The sequence below is a fragment of the Rhinatrema bivittatum genome, chromosome 3 (assembly GCF_901001135.1).
Source record: "Rhinatrema bivittatum chromosome 3, aRhiBiv1.1, whole genome shotgun sequence".
NCBI lineage: Eukaryota > Metazoa > Chordata > Amphibia > Gymnophiona > Rhinatrematidae > Rhinatrema > Rhinatrema bivittatum.
In genome coordinates, this window is record NC_042617.1 from 254,883,920 (window position 1) to 254,909,543 (window position 25,624).

General features: G+C 45.8%; 1 protein-coding gene across 1 annotated transcript in view; it reads right to left on the reverse strand.

The window, feature by feature from the left end:
• The window catches only part of EIF4A3 (eukaryotic translation initiation factor 4A3), a 119,695-nt gene that overhangs the window by 43,801 nt on the left and 50,270 nt on the right, over positions 1-25,624 (reverse strand). Inside the window, exons 7-8 of the mRNA XM_029594489.1 lie at positions 5,204-5,345; positions 3,966-4,104 (exon numbers count right to left, since the gene is read on the reverse strand). Coding sequence (XP_029450349.1) covers positions 3,966-4,104; positions 5,204-5,345 — 281 coding nt within the window. The remainder of the gene's footprint in view (positions 1-3,965; positions 4,105-5,203; positions 5,346-25,624) is intronic.

The following is a 25,624-nucleotide window of genomic DNA, read 5'->3' on the forward strand; positions in this document are numbered from 1 at the left end:
CTGTCTCTCACCATCTCTAGGACCCACTGGTCCAACATGATCTTAGTCCACTCCTCGTAAAAGAGGGACAGCCTTCCTCCAATAGCCGCTGGAGAGGAGTGAACCAATTTTACTTCCACCTCTCCCTTGGGGGCTACCGTCCCTTGGAGGCCTGCGTTGAGCTCGAAAGGACAGCTGTCTGCCCAAACCTTGTTTTTGTGCCGCCACCGGCGCAGGGCTCCTGCCAGTGCAAAAACGTTCTCGCTTCTCAGAATCAAGCTCATGGAGGAAAAAAACCCTTTTGGGGTTTTCTTGTCCTCAGGCAACTTATTCCCCTTCGACTCCCCTAATTGCTTCATGAACTGCTCCAAATCCTCACCAAACAGCAGCTTTCCCTTAAAGGGGAGGTTAGACAGCTGGGCTTTAGACCACATATCCGACCAATTTCGTAGCCATAGGAGCCTCCTCGCCGCTACTGCAGAGACCATACTTCTGGCGGAAGTCCAGATTATGTCATACAGAGCATCCGCCAAATAGGCCACTCCCCGTTTCCAAGCGGGCAGCCTGAGCCGCCTCAACAGCCATTCCCGATCACTTATCATGCGCCTTCTGCACCCAGCACAAGCAGGCTCTCTGCATCAGAGTTCCGCAGACCACAGGCTCAGAGCCGAAACCTCAGCCTCTTAAGGAGGATTTCCAGTTTCCAATCCTGGATATCCTTCAAAGCAGCAGCACCTGCCATCGGGATGGTTGTCTTTTTGGTAACTGCAAAAACTGCAGCATCCACCCTGGGAATCTTTCACGACTCTAGCTGATCTGGCAAGGAATATAATTTAGCCATAGCCCTGGCTACCTTCAAGCCTGCTTCGGGAGATTCCCATTCCCGATCCATCAACTTATTCACCATCTTAGGCAACAGAAAAGCCTTAGGAGGCCCTCATAATCCCTCCAGGAATGGGTTTACCCCCTCATTATCTGAATCTTCCTGAGTAACCGTAATCTCTAGTACCTCCAGAACTTAGGGAATTAGCAGGCCCAACATCCCTGTGGAACAGGTGGACCAGAGGATTGTCACTATCCCGCGATCAGGACTTTGTTCGGGTCCAGCATTGGGTCCCCCAACACAGTAATCCTACCTCGGATCCATCAACGTGCTAAGGTCCCTGCCCGGATCCACCAACCCTCCCCTGCATCTGATCCGGATAATCGTTCTCATCTGTCATGTCTTCTTCCACTGCGGACCTCTTGAGACCCAAACCCTACAGGATCCCTTCGGACTCCTCCTGCCTAGGCTTCTTGGCCACATGGGACTTCCTGGGTATAGGCCTCTTGGTCCCTGCTCCCTTCCTGGCCAAATAGACCTTATGGAGCAGAATGACAAAATCCGAAGGGTCCAGGTCCACGTCCCTCTGTGCCTGATTCTTTCCTCTGCCACCAGCAGGGTCTTGTTCAGCGGGAAACAGCGTGGGAGGGGAGTCCTGAGGCTTTGAAACAGCAGCCTGGCTCCCAGCACGTGTAGACAAAATGGCCACCGGGTCCTCTGCCCATTTCCCCCCCCCCCCCCCCGCATCCCGGCAGAGAACTCCAGCCGCTCACACTGCTTCAGCCCTGCTCCTCTGTCTTTTTTCCCCCCCAATAAACTTAAAATAAAGACACACAGGGTCAGGGAAGGGAAAAAAACTTAAATGCTTCCCTGCTTCTGAAGGAGGCCGAGTGCTGAGGGTGCCAGAGACCCAGAGGGGGTGAGGGAACCAGGACCCCTGGTTTTCACCCCCACCCCCACCCCCCCCTGACGACGAGGGCTGAGCCAAACCAGGGATCTCCAAACCCCCTACCCACCCTGCTCTACCCGAGGGATGACCCACAAAGGAACCTAAAGACCTCGGGAACAGAGAAATACTGAGGGACTGCAGGCGTCACACTCTGTTATGTAGCAGTGCCTCAAAGTTTTGTTCTCTGCCTCCATCTGCTGATAGGAGTAAATAAACCCACTTGTCTGGATTGATCTGTGGTATGAACAGGAATTACCATTTAGCCCTACCCTCTTTTTTCTACCTTTTAACCAGTTGGAAATCCACAATAGGACATTGCCTCCCATCCCATGACATTTTAGTTTCCTAAAATGTCTCTCATGAGGGACTTTATCAAATGCTTTCTGAAAATCCAGATACACTATATCAAATGGCTCATCTGTATCCACGTTTATTATGTCCTCAAAAAAATGTAGCAGATTGGTGAAGCAAGACTTCCCTTGGCTAAATCCAAATTGGCTTTGTCCCATTAAACTATGCCTATCTATATGCTCAGCAATTTTGTTCTTTATGATAATTTCTACCATTTTCCTGGCACAGATGTCACACTTACTGGTCTGTAGTTTCCTGGAACACCCTTTGATCCCTTTTTAAAAATTGGTGTTACATTGGCAACTCTCCAATTTTCACGTACCATAGAAGATGTTATAGGAAAATTGGTTATCATCTGCTAATTTTCAGTCCTGAAGTACAACAGATCAATTCAGACTCCTGGGTTTGGCCTCCCTGCCAGCATATGGAGACAGAGAAAGTTTCACTGACACTATACATAACCCAGTGTGCCACCTGCAGTCCCTCAGTATTGACCTGTACCCAAGGCAAGATGACAGCAACAACCAGAAATTTCTAAGCAAACTCTAAGCAAACTCCCTCCCCTCCAATGAGCTGGAAGGTGGTGAAGTTGCCCAAAAAGACAATGGAAAATTTGCTTTCTAAATTTAAAATAAGCAACATTATGTGCGGCAAACTCCCGCCCCCTCCCCACCCAGTAAACTGGCATGGCACTGGACCGATCTGTGGTATTACAGAAATGAAAATTAGCAGGTAAGAACTGATTTTCCTTTCCCTGTACGTTCCCAGATCAGTCCAGATTCCTGGGATGTACCTAAGCTCTCCTTAACTAGGGTGGGACCTGGAGAGTTCCGCTCGTAGAACACTCTCAGCACAGCACAAGGAAGCCGGAGCCCCAACATCCAAGCGATAATGTCTACCAAAAGTGTGCAACAATTTCCCAGCACATTTCATGCGGAGACACCTGTTGTGACTCAGCCCAGGAAGTCGCCTGAGAACTCGCTGCATGCGCCCCTAAACCCCCTCCCCCTGAAAGCGGGTGCCCTTTAGAAATGTAAGTAGACTCGATCACTTCCTTCAGCCACCTCACCATTGTACTTTTAGAAGCCTTACTTCCTCCTTCTTTGGATCACTCCACAGTACAAAGAGGTGATCCAACCTTCGGAAATCATAAATGACTGTTACATATATTAATGCATGCCTCCCATCTAAGAGCCCCAGTTTCCGTGGATTCTTGGCCCTTTTTTCAGCTCTTCAGGCTTTCGATGATTTTTGGTGCCGGATGTTGAATGGATCTGGCAATCTGACTACTACAGCTTTTGTCTATGTTAGGACATCCCCTTGGCCTATGGTGTCTCTGGAGGGGAATGGAGTGGGAGGTGAGGCAACGGTCAGTTTCTCCTCCTCCCGTTGTTCCTGAGGGCAGAAGATTCCCAAGAGAGAGAGGTTGGAGAGAGCAAGGTTGTGCCTACGGGCTCCAGTATAGATCCATCCTCCTCCTCCTGGGTGGAATGTTTCCAGTTTCCAGGGCCTGCTGGGCTTCGCAAATGGCCTTTCATTACTTCCAAGGGTTAGAAACGCTGCCATGGACCAAATCTGAGTAAATAAGTACCACATGATAGCACATAGTGTAAACCAGAGCTTTGCTGGGTATCACAAGGATGTGTCAAAAGAACTCATGTTATCAAAACATATACAGCAAAGTTAGAATATTTTTTTTCAGCTTTTCAATTTTGGTAGTAAGTACACCAGTTTGCAATATTTGTTGAAAATATTTTGCTCTAGTTTCAGTCATTATAATATTATGTCTACAGAAAGATACACTATATCTATTACTATATTGTAGTTTACAAGGGCAAAATGCTAGAATATTTTCCAACATACCTTTCTCTTGGTGTTACAGAAGATGACTGCCTGAGTGATTGTCAACGTGTCATAAAGATCGCACAAGGTATCAAACTTCCACTCCTCCCTCTCAACAGCCACAAAGAACTGTTTGATTCCTTCCAGAGTCAACTCATCACTAGAGGAGAAACAGGAAGAGGACACAGTTAACAAGAGGATCCCTGCACAACTATATATCAGCACAGGGCCAGATTTCCTTCGGGCTACACTTAAGAGTCCCAGATGATTGTTATTAGCCAATCAGATTTCTCTACTTGTATCCAGAAAACCAAAGCCAAGCAAAACATTTCAATACATTAACTTAAAGCAGTTTTTCACATTAATTGGTTAGTATCATACTAACAAACAGCCCAATCCTCTAATCAAAAGCTAAATCCAAGAGAGAACTAAAAAGAGCATATCAACATATTTTATAAATCCTGCCCCAGGCTGCTGCTCTCTTGTGTTTGTTAGGTCATTCTACAACAGAAGTAGATAAGGATATGATGCTGAAGTATCCTCACTGCTGCTTTACAAAAACAGCGGCACATCTTAGCACTACAAACTATCCTACTAGCAGTAGCTAGAGCAGCTCAACAAATTTACAGCTATGCCCAGACACTGTTTTAAACTTCCACAATGCGCTTCAGCAAAGTGCTGCATAAGCTGCTTGCCAATAAGGAAAGCATTCATTGCAAGTTACCTTTGTATGTTAAAAGTTGAGATTTTTTTTTTAAATTCTATAATACATTCACACTTTAACCAAACCACTCAACATCCAGCAAAAAGCATGTACAACAGCTGACTGTACATATCACCACCAAGAGAAATTGTTGCTGTATACTCACGTGGCTGTACATTAACTTCTGCCAAGTAAACTAACAACTGTAAACTATGCATGTAAACTAAGTGATTAAACTGAAAAATAAAAATTTTAAAGCAAGCCCATAGGACCATAAGATGCATCCCCTCCTACTTACTATCTGTGTAAAGTTCCTACATGGGGTAAAAAGAGATCAGGAAATGGTTACCTCGCCTGTATTTTACTAAGAGAAACAAAAAACTTATGAGCTGCTGTTTCTGTATAGCTATTGAAAGAGAAACTGTGCAGCTTTATTCCACCTAATAAACAACAGCTGACATGTGCCTTCCCCCTCTTTGTTAGCAGAATGTACAGGGATCCCTAGAGCGGCCCAGGGTGCAGGCTGCTGAGGAGAGGCCAGGGAGCTGCTCCTCACCGTTTCACCAGGATGCGGATGGGGTCCGTCATGAACTTGTTGGTCATCTCCAGGATCTCATGAGGCAAGGTGGCACTGATCAGACACACCTGGGTAGCAGGCGGCAGGTATCTGTACACATCATAAATCTGCTCCTTAAAACCTGCCAAGGGAATACACACATCTCTGATATGAATGTGTTACGAAATTCTGAACATTTGATAAACTTTCCTGCTGACCAAAAATACATAGCATACACATTTGGTATATTCTATAAAGCAGACTCATATACTGACAGCAGTCAGACTGCTGACAGTATAACTAAGAAATTTTCCTAACCTGTTAATTTCTTTTCCATTAGACCTGATACACCAGTCCAGCCCTGACAAGTGGTTTATTTCCCCCTATCAGAAGATGGAGGAAGACAACACTGATTTCTCCTGTGATATCACAGCCACTACTTATGAGGTGATACTAGCAGTGAGAATCCAGTATCCTTCTGACAAAGCTTTGGGTCACAATCACTATATAATCTCAAATCTAATTTCAACCAGAAAACTGGTAAGAAGATTCCCTGCAACCTACTGTAAAGCAAAAGAAGAAACTGAAAGATGAGGAAAAGAAGGGCCAGAGACCCCAAACAGATGCAAAATAAGGACATTCAGTAAGAATACAGACTCGTTTCCCAGGTGGGTGCTGGACTAATGTAGCTGGACTAATGGAAAATAAATGAATAGGAAAGGAAAATTTCTCCTTCCATTTCATCCTGCTATACCAGTACAGCCCCAACAAATGGGAAGTACCAAAGCTTCATCTACCTAGGTGGGAGGAAGCAAGAGCCACTTGAAGGACTCCCCGTACTGTAAGCTGTATCCTCCTGCGCCATCACGTCCAGCAGATAATGCTTCACAAAAGTATGCAAGGATAACCAAGTGCTGCAAATGTCTGCGGTGCAAGAACATGCACCTCTACCCAAGATGCCAACTGAGCCCTGAAGGAGTGTGCACATACAATTCCAGAGGCTTTTTGCCCTTCGGTAAGTAAGCCAAATTGATCATCTTTATTCAGCGAGCCATCATGGCCTTAGAGACCACCTCTCCTTGACTTTGGCCTCCAAACACGATAAACAACTAGTCCGACTTACAGAAGACATTAGTGACCTCCAACTACCTCAAGATAAGTCTCCGCATGTCCAAATATCTGAGTACTCGGGTCCGCTCTCCTCCCTAGAAAAAGACAGAAGTGAAATCAGCTGATTGATATGAAAAGTGGAATTCACTTAGGAAGAAAAGACAGCACTGATCAAAAAACCGCCGCCTCCACTGAAATCACCAAAAAGGGATCCCGGTAAGATAAGGTCTGAAGCTCGGAGAACCTCCGAACGGAGCACACCATAACCAGGAAAGCCATCTTCAGTGACAAATTCTTCAAGGAACTCGGTTTAAAAGACTCTAGGGGACTCCAGAGAGGGGAAAGAGGTAAGAGGTGAGGTCTCGGTTGGCGAGGGAGCGTTGCCCTGTGTTTTCCTGGAGTGCCATTCCACCTTCTTCCATCAGGGCTCCGGCTCCTGGTGAGGCCAAGGCGTCCTGTCATCACTGCTCGACGCTGGGAGGAGTCTTTAAAATCGGGCCTGCACGGTGCATAGATCGGGACTCCAGAGAGGGGAGAAGGTCTTGGTCGGTGAGGGAGAGCTGCCCTGTGTTTCTCGGGAGTCCTGTTCCACCTTCCTCTGTCGGGGCTATGGTTCCTGGTGAGCCCAAGGTGTCCTGATATCATCACTGCTTTACGCTGGGAGGGGCCTTTAAAATCGGACCCACAGTGGCACACAGCTGCCGTGGCTTTGTCCAGTTGTGGAATTCTTTGGAAATCTCTTGTGGTTTCCCACTATGAAGACTCCCTCAAGTAAGTTCCTCTCTCCTCTCTGTTATTTCTTCTTTTGCATTCATCTGTCTGGCCATATGGGGAAGAAGAAGAAGGGGACTGTTTGTGTTTTCCCCCCCAACCCCACTGTTCCTCCTCCTTTGGTGTCCCAACCGACCACTGATGGGTTTTTGCAGCCATTGAGTACCAGTACTCCATCCGGACTATCCCAGCTTGGCATAGCTGGTCCTGCCGCTTCTTTGTCAGGGAATTCCACCTCCCTTAGCCCTGATATCCGCCTACCACCTAGATTGGACTCTGTGCTTGTATCAGATTTACAGGAGAACTTGTCTCAGCCTATAGGTGCTTCACAAGCATCTCTTGTTGTGGGGAAACCTGCTTCATTGGATCCTCAGGCTTTACCTCTTACTTCTAATACCCCAGAGGTATTTTCTTCAAGAGTTTCTCTTAATCTTCCTGAGAGTCCTGCACAGATTACCATGGAAACACTATGGACTGCTATCAAGGGACTGTAAATTTCTCTCATAACTAAAATTGAGAATATTTCTACTGTTGTTGGTCCAATTCAATCTCAGGTTCAGGGGCATGATACAATTAAGTATAATTCGGATCGTATTTCTCATTTGGAAAAGCAATGTGAACCATTAAGTAAATGTAATACTGCATTGATTAAAGGGCAAGAATTTAATCAATGAAGGTTAAAAGCCTTAGAAAATAATTCAAGGAGGTCGAATCTATTTATTTATTTATTTATTTATTAGTTTTATATACCGATGAACGTTGGGAACATCTCATCGGTTCACATTAAACAAAAAATCAGCTACAAGAGCTTTACAGTGAAACAAAGAACAATGCGAATAAAATTAGGTAAAAAAGGGATTATAGATCATAAAGTACGATTACAAAGTATCTTTATAGATCATAAAGTACAACTACAAATTTGAGAATTCTTAATTTTCCTAAGTCTAATACTATCTCTCCCAATGAAATCCTTAGGAAATTTGGATAACAGGACCAGGGGGCACTCCATGAAGTAAGCATGTGGCACATTTAAAACTAATTGGAGAAAGTTCTTTTTCATTCAATGCACAATTAAACTCTGGAATTTGTTGCCAGAGGATGTGGTTAGTGCAGTTAGTGTAGCTGGGTTTAAAAATGGTTTGGATAAGTTCTTGGAGGAGAAGTCCATTACCTGCTGGGATAGGCTTAGTTTTTGGGAACTTGCCAGGTTCTTATGGCCTGGATTGGCCACTGTTGGAGACAGGATGCTGGGCTTGATGGATCCTTGGTCTGACCCAGTATGGCATGTTCTTATGTTTCTTAATTTTATGTGGAGATACTTAAAGCACCAAGCTTTTTATGTTTCTTTTAGACCTCCTGCTATCCCACTGAGCAATTTTTCTATACAACCCAATGTATTAGATAATTTAACAGCCATGCTCCAGGACTCTCAGGTCTATATTGAGGGCTTTGCCACTTTATTGGTGGTATTTGCCCTGGAACCTGATAGAATTTGGACCATTATATGTTTTTTCATGCCTCAGACAAGAGTTTTTTGGCCAACAACTTACTATATTTCCTGATGTAGCTAAAACCACCCAACTGAGAAGGAAAATTTTTTTGCAAAAGAAACTAGTGTTAGATATAGGCACTTCAATTCTTCTTCAATTTCTGTGTACTTCTGTTGTTAAACTAGGTACTGTTAAATATATTTTTTTCGATCCAGATCATCTGGAAAGTTTATTGCAGAATAGGGAGACACCCCCCGTTTAATTCTTCTTAACTTTCTAAGATAAAGTCCAAGATAAAGCGGAAAATGTATTTTTCTGGTAATTTTCTTTTCATTGATATTTTGTTAAAATTGAGGTCTTATGAGGACGATAACTTGCTTTAAATATTTTTTTCCTGTATTGTTCCATTTTTTTCTTATGGATCGTTCACCATTCTATGTATGTCATTGTATGGCTTGAATTTTGGAAATTATGAAAATAAAGAATTAAAAAAATAATAAAAGCCTCTAAGGGGGCCCCCCATGAGGGGGTTTCAGCACTAGATTAAGGTCCCACAGAGGAACAATAGGCCGGAAGGGTGGCCGCAATCTCTTTACACCTTTGAAGAAGCAGGATGCATCAGGATGAGCAGCTATAGAGCTACTCGCTATGGGCTCCCAGTAACAAGAAATAGATGCCACCTGCACCTTTAAGGAATTCAGCGTCAACTCTTTATCCAGACTGCCTTGAAGAAAAGCCAAGATACAGGAAACATTTGTCCACCAGGGAGATACCGATCTGGCCTTGCAGAAGTGCTCAAACAGATGCCAGACCCAAATGTAAGCCAGGGAAGTGGACCAATTCATGGACTTAACAGTGTAGCGATTACCACAGAAATATACCCTTTCTTACAGAAATGTCTCTGATCAAGAGCCAAGCTAAAAGACAGAATGGGTCTGGATCCTCCTTGACCATGGACCCCTGAGCCAGAGACCCTGTGTCTTGAGGAGGCATAAGGGCTGGTCCACATGGAACTGGAGAAGATCAATGTACCAAGGCCTATGCAGCCAGTCCAGTGCAATCAGAACAGTTCATGTGCTTGCCAGTTCTGTAGGCCATAGGAGTCTGCCTACGAGCGTCCATGGAGGAAATGGGTACAGGAGCTCTCCCCTCCTGCCAGAGCTGCACAAGGGCATCAATTCCCATCGACCCCTGCTCCCTCCGGCAGCTGAAGAAGCAGTCTGCCTTCACATTTCTTTGTATCACCATCAAGTCTACCTGAGGATAACCCCACAGACGGCAAATGCTGCGGAAAGCATCTGCACTCAGCTCCCATTCTCCAGGTTCTAGCCAATTTCAGCTGAGGAAGTCGGCCTGCACATTGTCTTGGCCCATGATGTGTGCCGCTGAGAGTAACTGGAGATTTCTTTCTGCCCAAGGGAACCGACTCAACAGCTCTGTTGACACCCTGTGACTCCTGGTTCCTCCCTGATGACTTATATACACCACCCCGGTGGCATTATCTGAGAGGACCCTTACAGCCCTCCCCTGGATCAGTGGAAGGACCTGAAGAAGAGTCAGGCGAATGGCCCTAGTTTTCAACTGGTTGATGGAGCATAAGCTCTCCTCCGAAGACCAAATCCCTGGGCCACCTGATCCTAGCAATGAGTCCCCCAGCCTGAAAGGCCTATGTCAGTCATGACCAAAGTCCAGGATGGAGTGACTATGCTGACTCTCTCAACAAATTTGAGGGAACCATTCACCAGCGAAGTGAGTGACACACTGACTGATGCAAAGGCAGTCAAACTCCGTAATCCTCTGACTGTGGAGACCAATGCATTAGAAGTGACTTCTAGAAAATGTGTTCCGTAAATACTTTCAGAATAAGCATTTAAATTTCTGTGGACAGAAAGTCCAAATTTTTCCTGATGTTTCCAGAGCTACACAAGCTCGAAGGAAACGTTTTTTAGAATACAAGCAAAGAGTTCTGGATATAGGTGCCAGCTACTTTCTAAAATATCCCTGTAAATGTTTACTCACGTATAATAATAACAAGTTTGTCTTTTTTGATCCACTACACCTAGTGCAATTTAATTGAGATAAAACTAGCACATAGTAATGCAGGATTGTTATGAAGGTTAATAGGCTGCATTAAAGAAAATAGATGCAACTGTGGTTAGGGCTCTCCTCCTTTTCTCTAGATGTGGACTGTATTAATACAAATGTGGAACAAATGGGAAAGAATTCTTTTCTTTGTAATAATTGTTTCTTTAATTTCTTGATTATTTCATTGTAAGCAATGTTATAAAACTTTAATAAAGAGTAAATTAAAAAAAAAAAAAAAAGAAGTGACTTCTGGAGGGATGCATGTGGGCTCTGGCCCATGGCACTAAATCCAGAGTCTCCGCCATCAGACTGAGTACCTGTAGACAATCCCAGGTGAATGGTATTGTTGAGTCCAGAAACACCTGGACCAGACTGAGAATCTTGCGCATCCTCTCGTCCCACACCTGTGTCAAACCGCGCTCCCAGATACTCCAGGGACAGTAATGTACTTTTACTGGTGGATGGGGATTCCCTCGTGTCTAGGGGCCATCGCTACTATGACCATCACCTTGGTAAAGACGTGTGGTGTGATTGCCAGACCGAATAGTAATGCTCAAAACTGGAAGTACTCCTACAACACACAAAAATGTAGATACGTTTGATCCAAAATCTGAATGGGAATATGAAGGTCCAATGAATAGAAGTACTCCACCTGATGAACTGTGGTGAGTACGGACCACAATATCTCCATACGAAAATGCAGCACATGCAAACTGGGTTTATGCCCTTGAGATCCAGAATGGGCACCACGACGTATATGGAATAATGACAGTGGCCCCGCCCCAAAGGAGGGCACCGGTACCACTGCTTGGCCGGAGTGGAACAGGGACATACCAGAGGCAATTCAGTCCAGAGCGTAACCTAAGTGCCCAATCTCCCACACCCACTGGTCAAACATTGTGTGTGTCCACTGCCTCAAGAACTCCCGTGGACTTCCACTGACAGAAGTCAGGATGGAGTGAATCCTCAGGGAGGTGGTTCTTCTAGCCACCACTCCGGAACCTTGAAAAACTTCTGCATCGAAGACAGAGGGAGCAGGAACTGGCGTTGCAGGAGGTTAAACCCCGCCCCCCCCCCCCCCCCAAAGCCGGACTCCAGGGACTCCCACTTGGCCAACATCATTTCTTCCATCTCCGGGTGGAGCAGGAAGGCAATCATAGTTTTTTGCTTCCCTTTAATGATCGGGACCCACACTGAAGGGTCCTGGGGCTTGGACTCCTCCAACCAGAGACAGGAAACTACTTGATCAATAAGGTAGTTATTCTCAAGGTAGCTATTCTCGTCCCAGTGAAAGAGACTGATCACGGAATTATTCTGAAGACCAGGGGGAATCTCCCCTTCTTCCATGGATGCCAAGCTATCAGTATTCTTGGGATCCTCCCATGAAGCTTCAAGAGCCGGTTGTGGCCTCTTGGCTGGTATCTGGGGCAAGGGTCCCCAGCACCTGGTCCTACCAAGTCCTGGAAAAGGAACAGAAGGCTTGGTGTAGAAAATGAAAAAAACAAACAAACAAACAAAAAAAAACCACCTCCAAAAAAAACCCTTCGAGCAAAATTCTCCCTTGGGTCCCGGGGCAGTCCAGAAGCACTTTCCATTGGGATCCTATTCCACCCCCCCCCCCCCCCCCCGGCTCCCCATGGGAACCAGCAAAAGAGGCTAACCGACCTCCCCTTCGGCCGCCCCCTCTGCCTTGCTGACATCCAAGCCTGCTCGTGCGGGCGAATTCAAAATGGCTGCCAACTCTGGAGCCCGTGTGGTAGACTGCATGTTAGAGCCCTTCCAGAGTTCTTACCCAAAAAAAAAAAATCAGTAGGCAGTGAAGAGGGAGCTAATCTTTCCATTGGCAAGGTTCCTGGTACCTTGCTCGTCTGAACGCAGGCCAAACAGAATAGGCACTTTCTCCACTGCGGCCTTTTTTTTTTTTTCCTTTCTGCTGCTCCCAGGTCAAGCTCAACCTAACACCCCAACAGGAGCTAGGAGTTGGTCCTTGGTAGGGGGAATAATCTACTTGTCAGGGCTGGACTGGTGTAGCAGGACGAAATGGAAGGTAGAAATGAGCATGTGACTTACTATGGGTCTCCGGAGTAGTATTTTACGAGTATGATATTCTGAACAGACACTGGTCCCTAATTACAGTACTCGGTCCTAAAGATAATGGAGAAATTAGTTACCTGATAATTTTGTTTTCCTTAGTGTAGACAGATGAACTCAGGACAATGGATTAAGCTCCCCTACCAGCAGATGGAGACAGAGAAAGATTTCAAAGCTGAAGTGACCCTACATGAACCCCTACAGTGACTTCAGCCCTTCAGTATTCTCTTCAAAAGACACTATGGACATACTATTGAAAAAAACATGATTAAAAATATAATTAAAAACAGGTAACTGTACTCAACTAATCAAACACTGAACCCCAGTAAGAATACCATCCAATCTAGGGATTGGATGATACCTTACCTGTAATCGCTTGGAATCAATATCCACTCCAGGGGCAAATCTTTGGCACCGTTCTTGGGCAGCCATGGGCAGAATGCTGAGTCCATCTGTCTACACTAAGGAAAACGAAATTATCAGGTAAGTAATTTCTCCTTTTCCTAGCGTGTAGCCAGATGAACTCAGGACGAATGGGATGAACAAAAGCTACTCCCAATTGGGGCGAGACGCTTCCAATGGTCTGGTTAACACTGCCCTTGCAAAGGCTGAAACCTCTCAGGCCAGGACTTTCAGGCGATAGAACCTGGAGAAGGTGTGCAAGGAGGACCACGTTGCTGCTCGACAGATATCGACAGGAAACAGCAGTCTAGCTTCTGCCCATGAGACTGCCTGAGCCCTAGTGGAATGAGCTTTAACCTGAGAAGGTAATGGCTGTCCTAACTCCACATAGGCTCCCGTGACCATCTCCTTAATCCAGTGTGCTATGGTAGCCTGTGAAGCTGGTTCGTCCCACTTCCTTCCACCATGAAGGATAAATAGATGGTCCATCTTTCGGACCAGTTCTGAAAATTCCAGATACCGCATCAAAAGTTTACTGACATTCAAATGAAGGAGGCGGTATTCTTCTGCATCCTTGTTCTTCTAGCCACCACTCCGGAACCTTGAAATGGACTGATTCAAATGAAATGAAATGAAATGAAACTCCGAGACTACCTTGGGCAAGAAGGATGGAATGGTACAAAGCTGTAACGCTCCTAGAGTCATTCGGAGGAACGGTTCCTGACATGACAATGCCTGTGGTTCAGAGATGCGACGTGCTGAGCACATAGCCACTAGAAACACAGTTTTCAAGGTTAAAAAAATACAAGGAAAGACTGCGCAGCAGCCAAAAGGAGGGCCCTGTCAAAAATGTTAATATTAGATTAAGATTCCACAAGGGAACGGGCCACTGTAGGATTGGCTGGAGGTGCTTCACTCTGTTCAGAAAAAACAGGCCATGTCTGGATGAGCAGATAGGCAAGTTCTGTTCACCTTGCCCCTGAAACAGGAGAGAACCGCTACCTGGACCTTCAAGGAGTTAAGGGACAAAGCTTTATTCAAGCCATCCTGCAAAAATTCCAGAATTAGGGGGATTTTGAGCGCCCGTGGGGGGGACACCGCGTTCCTCACACCAGGCCTCAAATACTCTCCAGTCCCACGCATACACTAGGGACGTAGAGAACTTCACATGGAGAAAGGTGGCAATTTACTGCCGCAGAATATCCTTGCTTCATCAGGTGAGCTCTCTCAAGGGCCAGACCATAAGCCAGAATTGAGTTGGATCCTCGTGAAGGACCTGTCCCCTGTGCAGTGGGAAGCATAGTGGGGGGGGGGGGGGGGGGGGGGGTGTTTCTCCACCAGGAATCTTCACATGCCCGCATACCACAGACACCTGGACCAATCTGGAGCTACTAGTAGGACTAATCTGTGAATGACCCTGACCACTGATCACTTCTGCGACTGAAGAATCGGGGAACCTTCGCATTGTGAGATGCGGCCAGCAGGTCGATGGACGGGAGACCCCAGCAATCTACTATCAGCTGAAAGGCTTTGGCCGACAACGCACTCTCCTGGATCCAGAATCTTCTTGCTTAGAAAGTCTGCTCTTACTTTGTCTTTTCCTGCGATGTGGGAGGCTGAGATCATCTGTAGATGTATTTCCACTCATTCCATAAGGAGATCGATCTCCTGTGACACTTGCTGGCTCTTGGTTCCAACCTGGCAGTTGATACAGGCTACCGTCGTTGCGGTGTCTGACATTACATGGACCGCTTGACCCTGGAGTCTGAGGCTGAATTGTAGACACGCCAATCTGACCGCCCAGGCTTCCAGGCAGTTGATGTTCTAGAGAGCTTCTTCCTTGGTCCAACGTCCCTGGGCCATCAGGTTCCTGACCGTGAGTTCCCCAGCCCCAGAGACTCGCTTCTGTGCAAGGACCAGCCAGTTCGGAGAAGATATCGGTACATCCCTGTTCACATGAGCTTCCTGCAGCCTCCACTGGAGCTGAGAGCATACTCCCATCGGTAAGTGGAGGTAAATCGAAAAGTCTTTAGATTGCGGGTTCCGATGTGAAAGTAATGAGCGCTGAAGAGGTCGAATGTGTGCCCTTGCCCATGGTATTGCCTCCAGGGTTGCTGCCATCAAACCAAGAACTTGGCGATAACTCCACACTGTTGGGCATATCGTGCTCATCAACTGACGCACTTGGGACATCAACTTCCTTATCCGTGTGGTCGGAAAAAAGACCTTGCACTACTTGGTGTCGAACCGGACTCCCAGCTATTCCAAGGACTGGGAGGGCTTGAAACTGCTTTTATCCAGGTTTATGATCCAACCGAGTTCCTGAAGCAAGGAGGTCACTCTGTTGGTCACCCGGAGACTCTTTTCCACGGACTTGGCCCGGATCAACCAGTCGTCCAAGTACGGATGTACCAGAAGTCCTTCTTTTCTCAATGCTGCGGCCACGACCACCATAATCTTGGAAAATGTTCTAGGAGTGGTGGCTAGGCCAAAGTGCAGTGCCCGGAACTGATAATGGCAACCCAGTACCACAAAGCATAGGAAACGTTGCATTTGACGGATTGGAATATGTAGATAGGCCTTGGATAGGTCCAGAGAGGTTAAGAACTTTCTCGATTGTATGGCCATTATCACAGAGTGTAGGGTTTCCATGCAGAAATGATTCACTCGTATATGTTGGTTGACGCTCTTGAGGTTCAGGATGGGGGCGAAAGGAACCTTCCTTCTTGGGTACGATGAAGTAGATGGAATAAAGTCCCGTATTTTCCTGGGCTGCAAGTATTGGGATTATAGCCCTCATCCTGAGGAGCCTTAAAAGAGTAGCCTCCATTTTCTGCTTCTTGTTCTGGGAGTGGCAAGGAGACATCATGAATATATCCTGAGGAGTGTTGTGAAATTCCAGCGCATATCCTTCTCGTATGACCTCCAGTATCCATTTGTCCAACGTGATCTCAACCCACCTCTGGTAGAAGAGGGACAGTCGACCCCCTATCTCCTTGTTCCGAGAGTGGGTCAGCAAAATTTCATTGAGGAGGTTCGGGACGAACCTGAACCCGAGCCTGCCCCTCTCTTGGGCTGTCAACTACGAAAGGACTGAGACCTCCCAAAGGGCCGAAACTTCTGAAATGTCGAGTTTCTGCAAGGGCGAAAGCGTTGGGAGCCCCTGGATCGACCCCTCATAGGCAAGGGGCATTGTAACTGCTTTCTCTTATCTTCTGGAGATTCGCCCCATTTACTGGCCAGCTTTTCCAATTCATTTCAGAAAAGGAGTGATCCTTTAAAGGGCATCTTTGTAAGATTTGCCTTGGAGGTTGCATCTGCTGACCAATTCCACAGCCATACCTGTCTTCTTGCCACCACCACCGAGGCCACTCCTCTGGCCGGACTAGATCCAAGCCCACGTCAGCTAAAAAGGCAGCGGCAGGTTCCATAACTGCTCTGGAATTCGCCCCCAAGTCACCCACCTTCTGAGAGAGGAGTGGGCACGAACAAGCTATCAGGGCAGAAGAAGCAATCTGTAAGGTCATTACTACTGCATCCAAGGCCTGTTTGGATGGACTCCATCCATTTATCGTGTGCATCCTTTAAGGACGCTCCTTCCTCTACTGGGATAGTTGTTTGCTTAGAGATGGCACAGACCAGCACATCCACTTTAAGGAAATGCAAACGCTCTCTCATTGCCGGATCCAGTGGGTATAGAGCTTCTAATGCTCATCCCCCTTTAAGACTTGCTTCTGGGGCATCCCAATCCAGGTCAATCAACTCCTGGATGACTTCCTTAGCAGGCTTTCCGTAGGGAAATCAGAATGGGATTCTTCTTTGGTTCCGTCAGTCTCTGCCCCAGGAACTCCCAGCAATCTCAGGATCTGGGAAACCAGGGCTGGCAATTCGTCTCTATGGAAAAACTGTAGCATGGTCCAATATGGTTCTAAATCAGGGGGAATTTCTCCATTTTCCAAGGAATGTGTATTCTCCTCTTCATCCTTGCTGTCCAGGTCCCTGCCAGGGATACCTTTGGTGAGGTGAGGCATGCCTCGAGGTCTGCTGTTAGGACTGGGAGAGGGAGGGCTTACCGGCTGAGGTTCCGTCCAGACAGGGACAAGTGAGGTAGCAGACTGTGCCTATACAAAAGTTTGAAGGCCCTGGAAAAATTCTACTTAAGAGAAGGTAGCCGGGTCCATGCCTAGCCCAGGAGATACTGGGGTAGGTACTGCTGAATTTCCCTCTCCCATGGATGACCCAGGCACAGGGGTACTCAGATCCAGAATACCTCCAGTTAAGGCTGTGTTTAATCCATCCTCTGAATGGGAAGAGCTGGGCTTAGCAAAGTCCAGGGAAGCCAATTCTGCCTGAGCTTCCTCACAGTGCTGCCATAAGTTGGAATCCAAGTCAGACTGTGGAACCCTAATGACAAGCAACGCAGAGAGAAAGGCACTTATGTCTGTTGGCTGCCGGAGCTATAGCGACGGTAATTGTGTGTTCTGTCGGCTTGCGCTTAAAATTTTATGCTCACAGATTTCGGGCACCTAGGGGGGATGCGACAAGGCAGCACGCACAGCCTGTGTACCCGGTTTTACGTGTATTCTGCGCTTAGTAGGTTGTGTGCTTATGTATGTGTGTGATGTTATGCGCACGCCACGTGCGCAAAGCCAACGCACTGCGCATACCAACGTTCTATGGAGCGCAATACAGCATGCACAGACCCACACGCAAGATGGCGCTGCTGCGGCCTGCCACACAGTATGCCGACCAAGCCTAAAGCGGGGCATAGCCTACTGGGGTGCCGTTCAACCCCGCTCAGAAGCCCACTTCCCCTTACCCCAACGGGATCAGGAACGACATTGGTACAGCGTGCCGAGCAAGAAGACGGAGGAAGTCTTACAGAAACCCCTACAAATGTCTGAATCGAGGAAGTTAATTTTTTTTTTTTTTAAACTTACCTGGGCTCAGCACTTACTGGCTGAGCATAGAGACAGTCTCCGGCTGCGGGAGAAGAGGGCTCTGACCATCACCGCCGTGCTCGTCTTCCTGCACCAGCTGCCTTTCAGCTGCTTAGGCAGCAAAGTCCACGCCAGGAACCAGCTACCAGACCAAAGCACACCTCTGAGGGATCTCGGAATTCTCAACTGAGGGAGGGACCTTTAATTATCACCACAGGAGAGCGGGGCTCAATTTTTTTCTCCAGTTTAAATGTAGACTTTCTCCTTCCAAAAAGTACAGCAATCCCCATAGGGAGAGGTATGTCCACTATCTGCTGGGGACAGACAAATACTGAAGGGTTGAGGTCATTGCAGGGGTGTATCTAGGGTGACGTCAGCTTTGAAGTCTGACTCTGTCTCCATCTGCTGGCAGGGGAGCATAACCCATTGGTCCTGAGTCCAACTGGCTAGAGCGAGGAAAAGAATTCATAACACATATTTCAACCCTTAGAGGTCCAGATCAGGTTGCTGAAACAAAACTGTTTAAGGGAATTATGACATCTTCTCCAGCTCTAGACTGAGAAGGCAACTAAGTCGTAAGATTCAAATCTACAGTTTTCCAAGGAATACTCTCTATTTCAGTTTGAAAGTCTCAATACAGACTGCTACTTTGAAAGAATAAAAAACTCTGAAACCATGGTGTGTGGACAAATTGGAGGGGACAGGACCTAAGCAGGGAAGTGTAATTCTGCATTGAAGAACAATTTGGAAGAAAAAATACATTTTATAAAAAAGTCTTCCAGCCTCTCTTTTTCTTTATTGCTATTACAGTGTGTCACAGCACTAGCACTAATACTCTGTTACCTATTAGTACTCAAACAGAAATGTCTAGAGATGCAGACAATACAATCTGGCTCTCAGTGAGCCATTTCAGAGCAAGGAAAAACCTTTTCAAATTACAACTTCCAAAATATACTTAAGGCCAGGTTTTGAGACAACCTGGCATCCATGACAGCAGAAGTTGCAAATTAGCCCAAATAATGCTAGACAGCAAATTTGCTTATCATACATTTTTTTTTCCGTAGATATAGTATGAGAAATTGTGTATTCCATAGACAGACAGTATGATGAATTAGGCAATATATGTGGGTGACATCATCTGGAGGAATCAAACAGACTCGTCTCTCCAAGCTAATAAAGCTTTGAGCTCTACTGAGCATGTGCAAGTGTTCCCATGCAGAAGTTGTCTCGTAAGCCTCCTCAGCTATACCAGAGCTAATCTAGCTATTTAGTCGACACTCTAGGGGGGCAGGTAGGAAAGCCATAGTAAGCAACCTCGCCTTCACCATGGAATACAGCAAGACCAGATTTTGCAAAACTGTTTGTCTAAATTTACTGTCAGTTATCAAGACTGTAGTGGGACATAAAGGTATGAACAGAAGACCAAGTTATAGCTTTGCAGATATCTTCAATAGACATTTTTCAACCATGCACAACAGAAGCAGTCATGGCTCTTACTTGATGAGCCTTCACAGAGTCTGTGATTTGCAGTCCTGCTAAAGTGTTGCAGTGGTTAATGCATTCAACCAGCCAACCACTACTCCTAGTCTGTTGGAATTATATGAGAAGAACAGTTGGGAGGTTTTACAATGCGGCTGAGCTTGTAATATTCCAGTCCTTCATGTGCATGGGGCCTAGGAAAGAAGATAGGCAGTATGATGGACTGATTAATATGGAAGGCCAAAACAACATTTAGGAAAAGCTTTGGGGGAGTATGAAGCAACGCTTTCGTGTGGAAGAACTGCATGCACAGAGGAAAGGACTACATTCAGGTCCCATGGAATAGGTGGCTTTTGCACTGAAGTGGGAGGGAGGGAGTTGAAACTTTAAAGCTCAGCTTCAAGGTGCTGCCCCAAGAACATACAAACAAATTTAAGTTTATTGTTTAACATTGAAAGCCAATCATACGAGACCTCTGGAAGACTCAGAGTGAGGGCCTCATGTTTTTAAAAGGCTCTCCCTGCGTGTCTTAGCGTTTGTCAGTGAGTGCTGCCTTTTTATAGGTAAAACATACAATGATCCCTAAAAGGACTTCATAGAGTATCAGGTGTACCACGTGTCCTGTGTCCAAATCAGACAACCTATGGCTAAGAAACCCTGGTCCCGCCTCCCATATTGAGATCCAATTAGGCCTAGCGGATACCCACGTGTCTGATGATTAGTTTCGGTCGTCCTTTGTTCTGTCAGTCCTTCCAGTCTTTTGATCAGATTCTTGATCTCATGGGGATCTCCAGTTACACTGGGCCCCTCAAATCGAGACAGTATTCTGTGAGAACATGGCCTGGGCCATGTGTTCGTTGTGACCTCATGACCCTCCATCATATCTGAATAGGTCTGAATTCATTCCGGATGTCTCCCAGAAGCCATTCAAGCTCGGGTCAGTCTGAGTTCCTTGTATGCCAGATGTTTCAGTTAGGTCAGTGACAGCAAAGGTCTCTGGATAAGCTGAGTGAACCAAAGTCTGAGCCAAAGTCTTCACATTAGGCTGCCCATATATATCAAGGGGTAGGGGGGAAAGACATGCCAGAGACCTTTCATGATACGAGATATCAGCAGATGAGTAGAGAGTTTTGCTGTCTACCTGACTAGGTAAGTCACTATAGCACCAAGGTATAAGGAAGAGATGGTGAGGCCCAAGTCAGAAAGGTGAAGCAAATATTTTGCAGATGCTTATGCTCACATGACAATGAGTCCAAAGCATTTTGATGACATCATTTGGAGTACCTATGCCATTTGAAGGCATAATTTCTTCTATAAAGTTTTCTAGATGAGACCAATATATCCACAATCTCTGTAGGCAACTGGAGATTCTCGATCACTGAGCACTCAACAGCCAAGCTGTGTTGTTAAGGGCTGAAAGACTGGCATGGTACAATGGTCCTTTCTTCCTGAGACAACAGTGCAGTGTCTGTTCCCAGATGTATGGGAGGACTGCTGGAAATTTGTACAAGATATTCATACCAGACCTGTCTGGGCTATGCCGGAGCTATGAAGATTAGACGAGCATGGTCCTGAAATTCTGTCTACATTGTTCTGGCAGTAACAGTGGAAAAGCATACATGAAGCTTTATCCCTAGTCTAGGAGGAAAGTGTCTTGAGCTAGCCTGTGATCACTTGGTAGAACAGAGCACAATTGATTTAGTTTTGTGTTCTGCTGCAATGCGAACAGGTCTACTGATGGTAGACCCCATAAGCTGAAGAGTTCATCAGTCACTGATTGCTGCACAGACCACTTGTGTGGTTGAAATACTCTGTTGAGTCAATCTGCTAGTGTGTTGGAGATGCCCAGCAGAGGTGGCCTGAGAGCAGCTTGATTTCTTTTCTCCCAATTACTGGTTGTGGCCGCTGCTATGTGACCCAGGACTACTAACAGCCAACTGGTGGAAAAGTGTGGAGAAGATTGCAGATAAGTGACATCATGGTGTTTGCTCTGTCAGGAAGAAGAAATGCTCTCTCTGTATCCAGTTTATCCAAGTCCCGATGAATTTTAAACTGAGTGGACTCCATGTTCGATTTCTTAAAGCTGATCAGAAAACTGAAGCGTTGTAGAAAAGCTATATTCAAGCTCAGAGAGTGGGGCACTGTGAAAAGCCAATCATCCAGGTTCAAGAAGATCTGTATTCCCTGGTGACAGAGATAAGCTGCCACTTCCAAAAGTCATTTCATAAAGACTTTCGGGGCTGACGAGAGGCCAAATGAAAGTACTCTATATTGCGAGATGTATCCACCTGAACGTAAAGGTAGTACCAGTAAAAGGGTATATGAGCGAATGCATCCTTTAGATCCAACGCAAACATTCATTTGTCGTTCTGTATATAAGGCAGGATCCAGATGGAGCACCGAACAACATGGGAGGGATTGCGACAGGGAGAAATACAACCAGTACTCAGACTGCACAAGTTGAAGGACCCAGGATAGGCTCCTGCATGAGAATAGGTGGCCTGTTGTAAGTGGTACTATAGAGGTCACTGGTTCTGCGTTCTCAAAGTGATTTGCTTCTGCCACTAGTTTAGATGGGGTGAGTGCCCTGGTTATGTGTCGGCAAGGGCAACCTGATCTCTTCTCCCGCAAATCTAGGATTTATTTATTTATTTATTTATTTAAAAAATTTTATATACCGTTTTATAAAAAGAGATTTTTGTCAAAACGGTTTACATAATGGAAATAAAATTAATCAAAGAAAGTCAAATTAAAAATAAGTTAAAATATACAAAAATTAGTCAATAGCTAAGAAATTAGCTTAAAAAATAAATCAAATTAATTACTTAAAAACAAAGTAATAAAAATATGTTGCCATGGATTTCATATCAGGGGAAGGAAGGGAAGGAGATGAATCTGGTAATTGTGGAAATAGATGGATGAGCATTAAACTTGTTCTTGAGTGGATGTTTGAAATGCGAGTTGGAACAAATGTGTTTTGAGTGATTTTTTGAAATGAAACGGATTTGATATAGATCGGAGTGGGTTTGGGAGTGAATTCCAAAGGATGGGACCGGCTACTGAGAAAGCTCTCTTTCTGGTGACGTCTAATCTGGCTTGTTTAGGTGAGGGAATGTCTAAGAGATTTTGGGTAAGTGATCTTAAGTGTCTTGTTGGTTTGTAAATCCGTAGTAATGAGCAGAGCCAGGTGGAAGTTGGGTTATGGATTAGGCTATGAATAGTGGAAAGAATTTTATATTTTATCCTGAATTTTATGGGGAGCCAATGTAAAGATTGAAGAATAGGAGTGATATGATGATGTAAAGGTGTTCTTGTTAGAATTCGGGCCGCACTGTTTTGAATTAATTGAAGGGGGTATACTGAAGAGTCTGGTAGTCCTAGGTAAAGAGCATTACAATAATCGAGACCGGAGAAGACTAGGGATTGAAGAATAGTTCGATAGTCACGATAGAATAGCAGTGGTCGAAGATGTTTTAGGAGTCGTAGTTTGTAAAATGACTTTTTGGTAAGTGAAGAGATATGTTGCTTCATAGAAAGATCAGAGTTTATGAGTATACCTAGGTTTGTAGCTTGACGTGTTATGGGTATGGTGGTATTGTTTATTGATAAGTGTGATGGTGGACCTATTGAAGTATCTGAAATATCTGATGGGCTGTGTAAGGCAGTGTTGACAAAGAAGCCTGATAAATCGAAGTCTGAGGTGGATCCCATCAGTAACTCTGATGGGGTAGAGTGTTCGGACATCTTGGTAAGTGTTAACGGGTCCTTTGATACAGATGTCAAGGAATCCAGCGACGATATTGTCAGTTACATCAGGATCGCGCCATGGAGCCTTGCACTGTGCATTGTGGAATTGTGAGATATAGGATCCCAAGCATGATATGACCGCAGAATAGATGTGTCGGTATGCATCGAAGCCGCATGCTTTCGTGGCAGTGGAGCATTGTGCATTGAGAGCATTTCTGAATTCCATGCATCAAGCACCTCGACATGTTCTGCATTGAGTGCTTCGATGTTCCGTGCATTGATTGCATTGGTGGAAGATGCATCATGTGAGTCGGTGCATTGTGAGTAGCCGATGCTGTTGGCACCAACAATGACCGAGTCTACAGTGCCAATGAACCCCTCTTAGAACATTTGTGCCCCATCGACACAGGCTTTGAGGGCTCCAGTGATTGATGCCACTTTGCTGTGGCTTAAGCCTGAACGGACAGAATTTTTTTATTTTTTTTTAAGGAGCTCCTGCTCAACTCTTTTCCTGGCAAGATAGATGAGGATGCACTGCAGGAGAAGGATCTACCTCAACTCTAGAGAAATTAACGCAGTTCCTCTATGCAAAGCACCCTGGACCTCTGGGAGTGTGAGGGTTATCCATTTATGATCATAACAGTTTTTCTGGTTGGGCTCCAGTCTGAAGCATTGATAAAGGAAAACTGGTTCTTGCCTGCTAATTTTCGTTCCTGTAGTACCACAGATCAGTCCAGACTCCAAGGTTTTGCCTCCCTGCCAGCAGATGGAGACCGAGAAAATTTCACTGACACTGTATATAACCCATTGTGCCCCCTGCAGTCCCTCAGTATTGACCTGTACTCAAGCCAAGACAACAGCAACAATCAGAAATTTCTAAGCAAACCCCACTCCCCTCCGAGTCAGAAGAGATGAAGTTGCCCAAAAAGATAATGTAAACATAAGCGGTCAGCATTTAAAACCTCCAACAATTCCGCACTATATACAAAGCAACAGTACGAGCAGTGGACTCTTCCCCCCCCCCCCCCCAATTAAATGGGCAGGTCTCTGGACTGATCTGTGGTACTACAGGAATGAAAATTAGCAGGTAAGAACCAATTTTTCTTTCCCTGTGTGTGCCCAGATCAGTCCAGACTCCTGGGATGTACCTAAGCTCCCCTTAACTCAGGTGGGCCCTGGAGAGTTCTGCTCGTAGAACACTCTCACCAAAGCACATGGAAGCCGAAGCCTTGACATCCAAGCGATAATGCCTAGCAAAAGTGTGCAAAGATTTCCTAGTAGCTGCCCACCAAATGTCATGCGGAGACACCTGCTGTGACTCAGCCCAGGAAGTCAACTAAGAACACGTCAGGTGCGCCCACTGGCAGCAGGCATCCTTTAGAATAAGTTGACTCAATCGCTGCGTTCAGCCACTGCACAATTGTAGTCTTAGATGCTTTATTTCCCTTCTTTGGACCACTCGACATTACAAAGAGGTGATCCAAACTACGGAAATCATAAGTGACCTTTAGATACCTGAATAATGCACACCTCCCATCTAAGAGTCTAGGTTCCCCTGTGTGAGGCATAGAAGAATCCAAATCCAGAAAAGCCAGAAGCTCCACTGTTTAACTAAGACAGAATGCCGAGACTACCTCAGGTAGAAAAGAAGGCACCATGCCTAAAGATATCCCCGTCTCAGACATCTGTAGCAAGAGATCTCAACACGACAGAGCTTAGAGATCCAAAATTCTCCTGGCTGCACAAATAGCCACTAAGAAAACCACTTTAAGAGTCAAGACTTAACTGTAGCTCTCTTCAGTAGTTCAAACAAAGCCTCATACAATCCTCTAAAGACTAGATTCACATTCCAAGACAGAGAAATGTTCCGCTCCTGAGGACGCAAGTTCTTTGCTCCCCGAAGGAACAGTATAACATCCGGATGTGCAGACAGAAGATTCTCTTCAACGTACCCCAGAGACAACCTAATATCACTACCTGGACTCTCAGAGAGTTAAAGGTCAGTCCCTTGACCAGTACCTTTCTACAGAAAAGCCAAAATATGCGACACCATAGCCTGAACAGGCTGAGGCTGCACTCCATCAATAGCAGTCCAGGAGTCAAAGATCCTCCAAATTTGCACATACGTGAAGGATGTAGAAGGTCACCTAGCCTGCAATAAAGTGGAAATAATCGCTTTGGAATATCCCCTCCATCTAGGTCGTCTCCTCTCAAAAGCAAAGCCATGAGACAGAAGTGAGCCGCCTGAACCGAAAATATTAGGCCCTAGTGGAAAAGAGTTGACAGATATCTGAAACTCAGGGGGC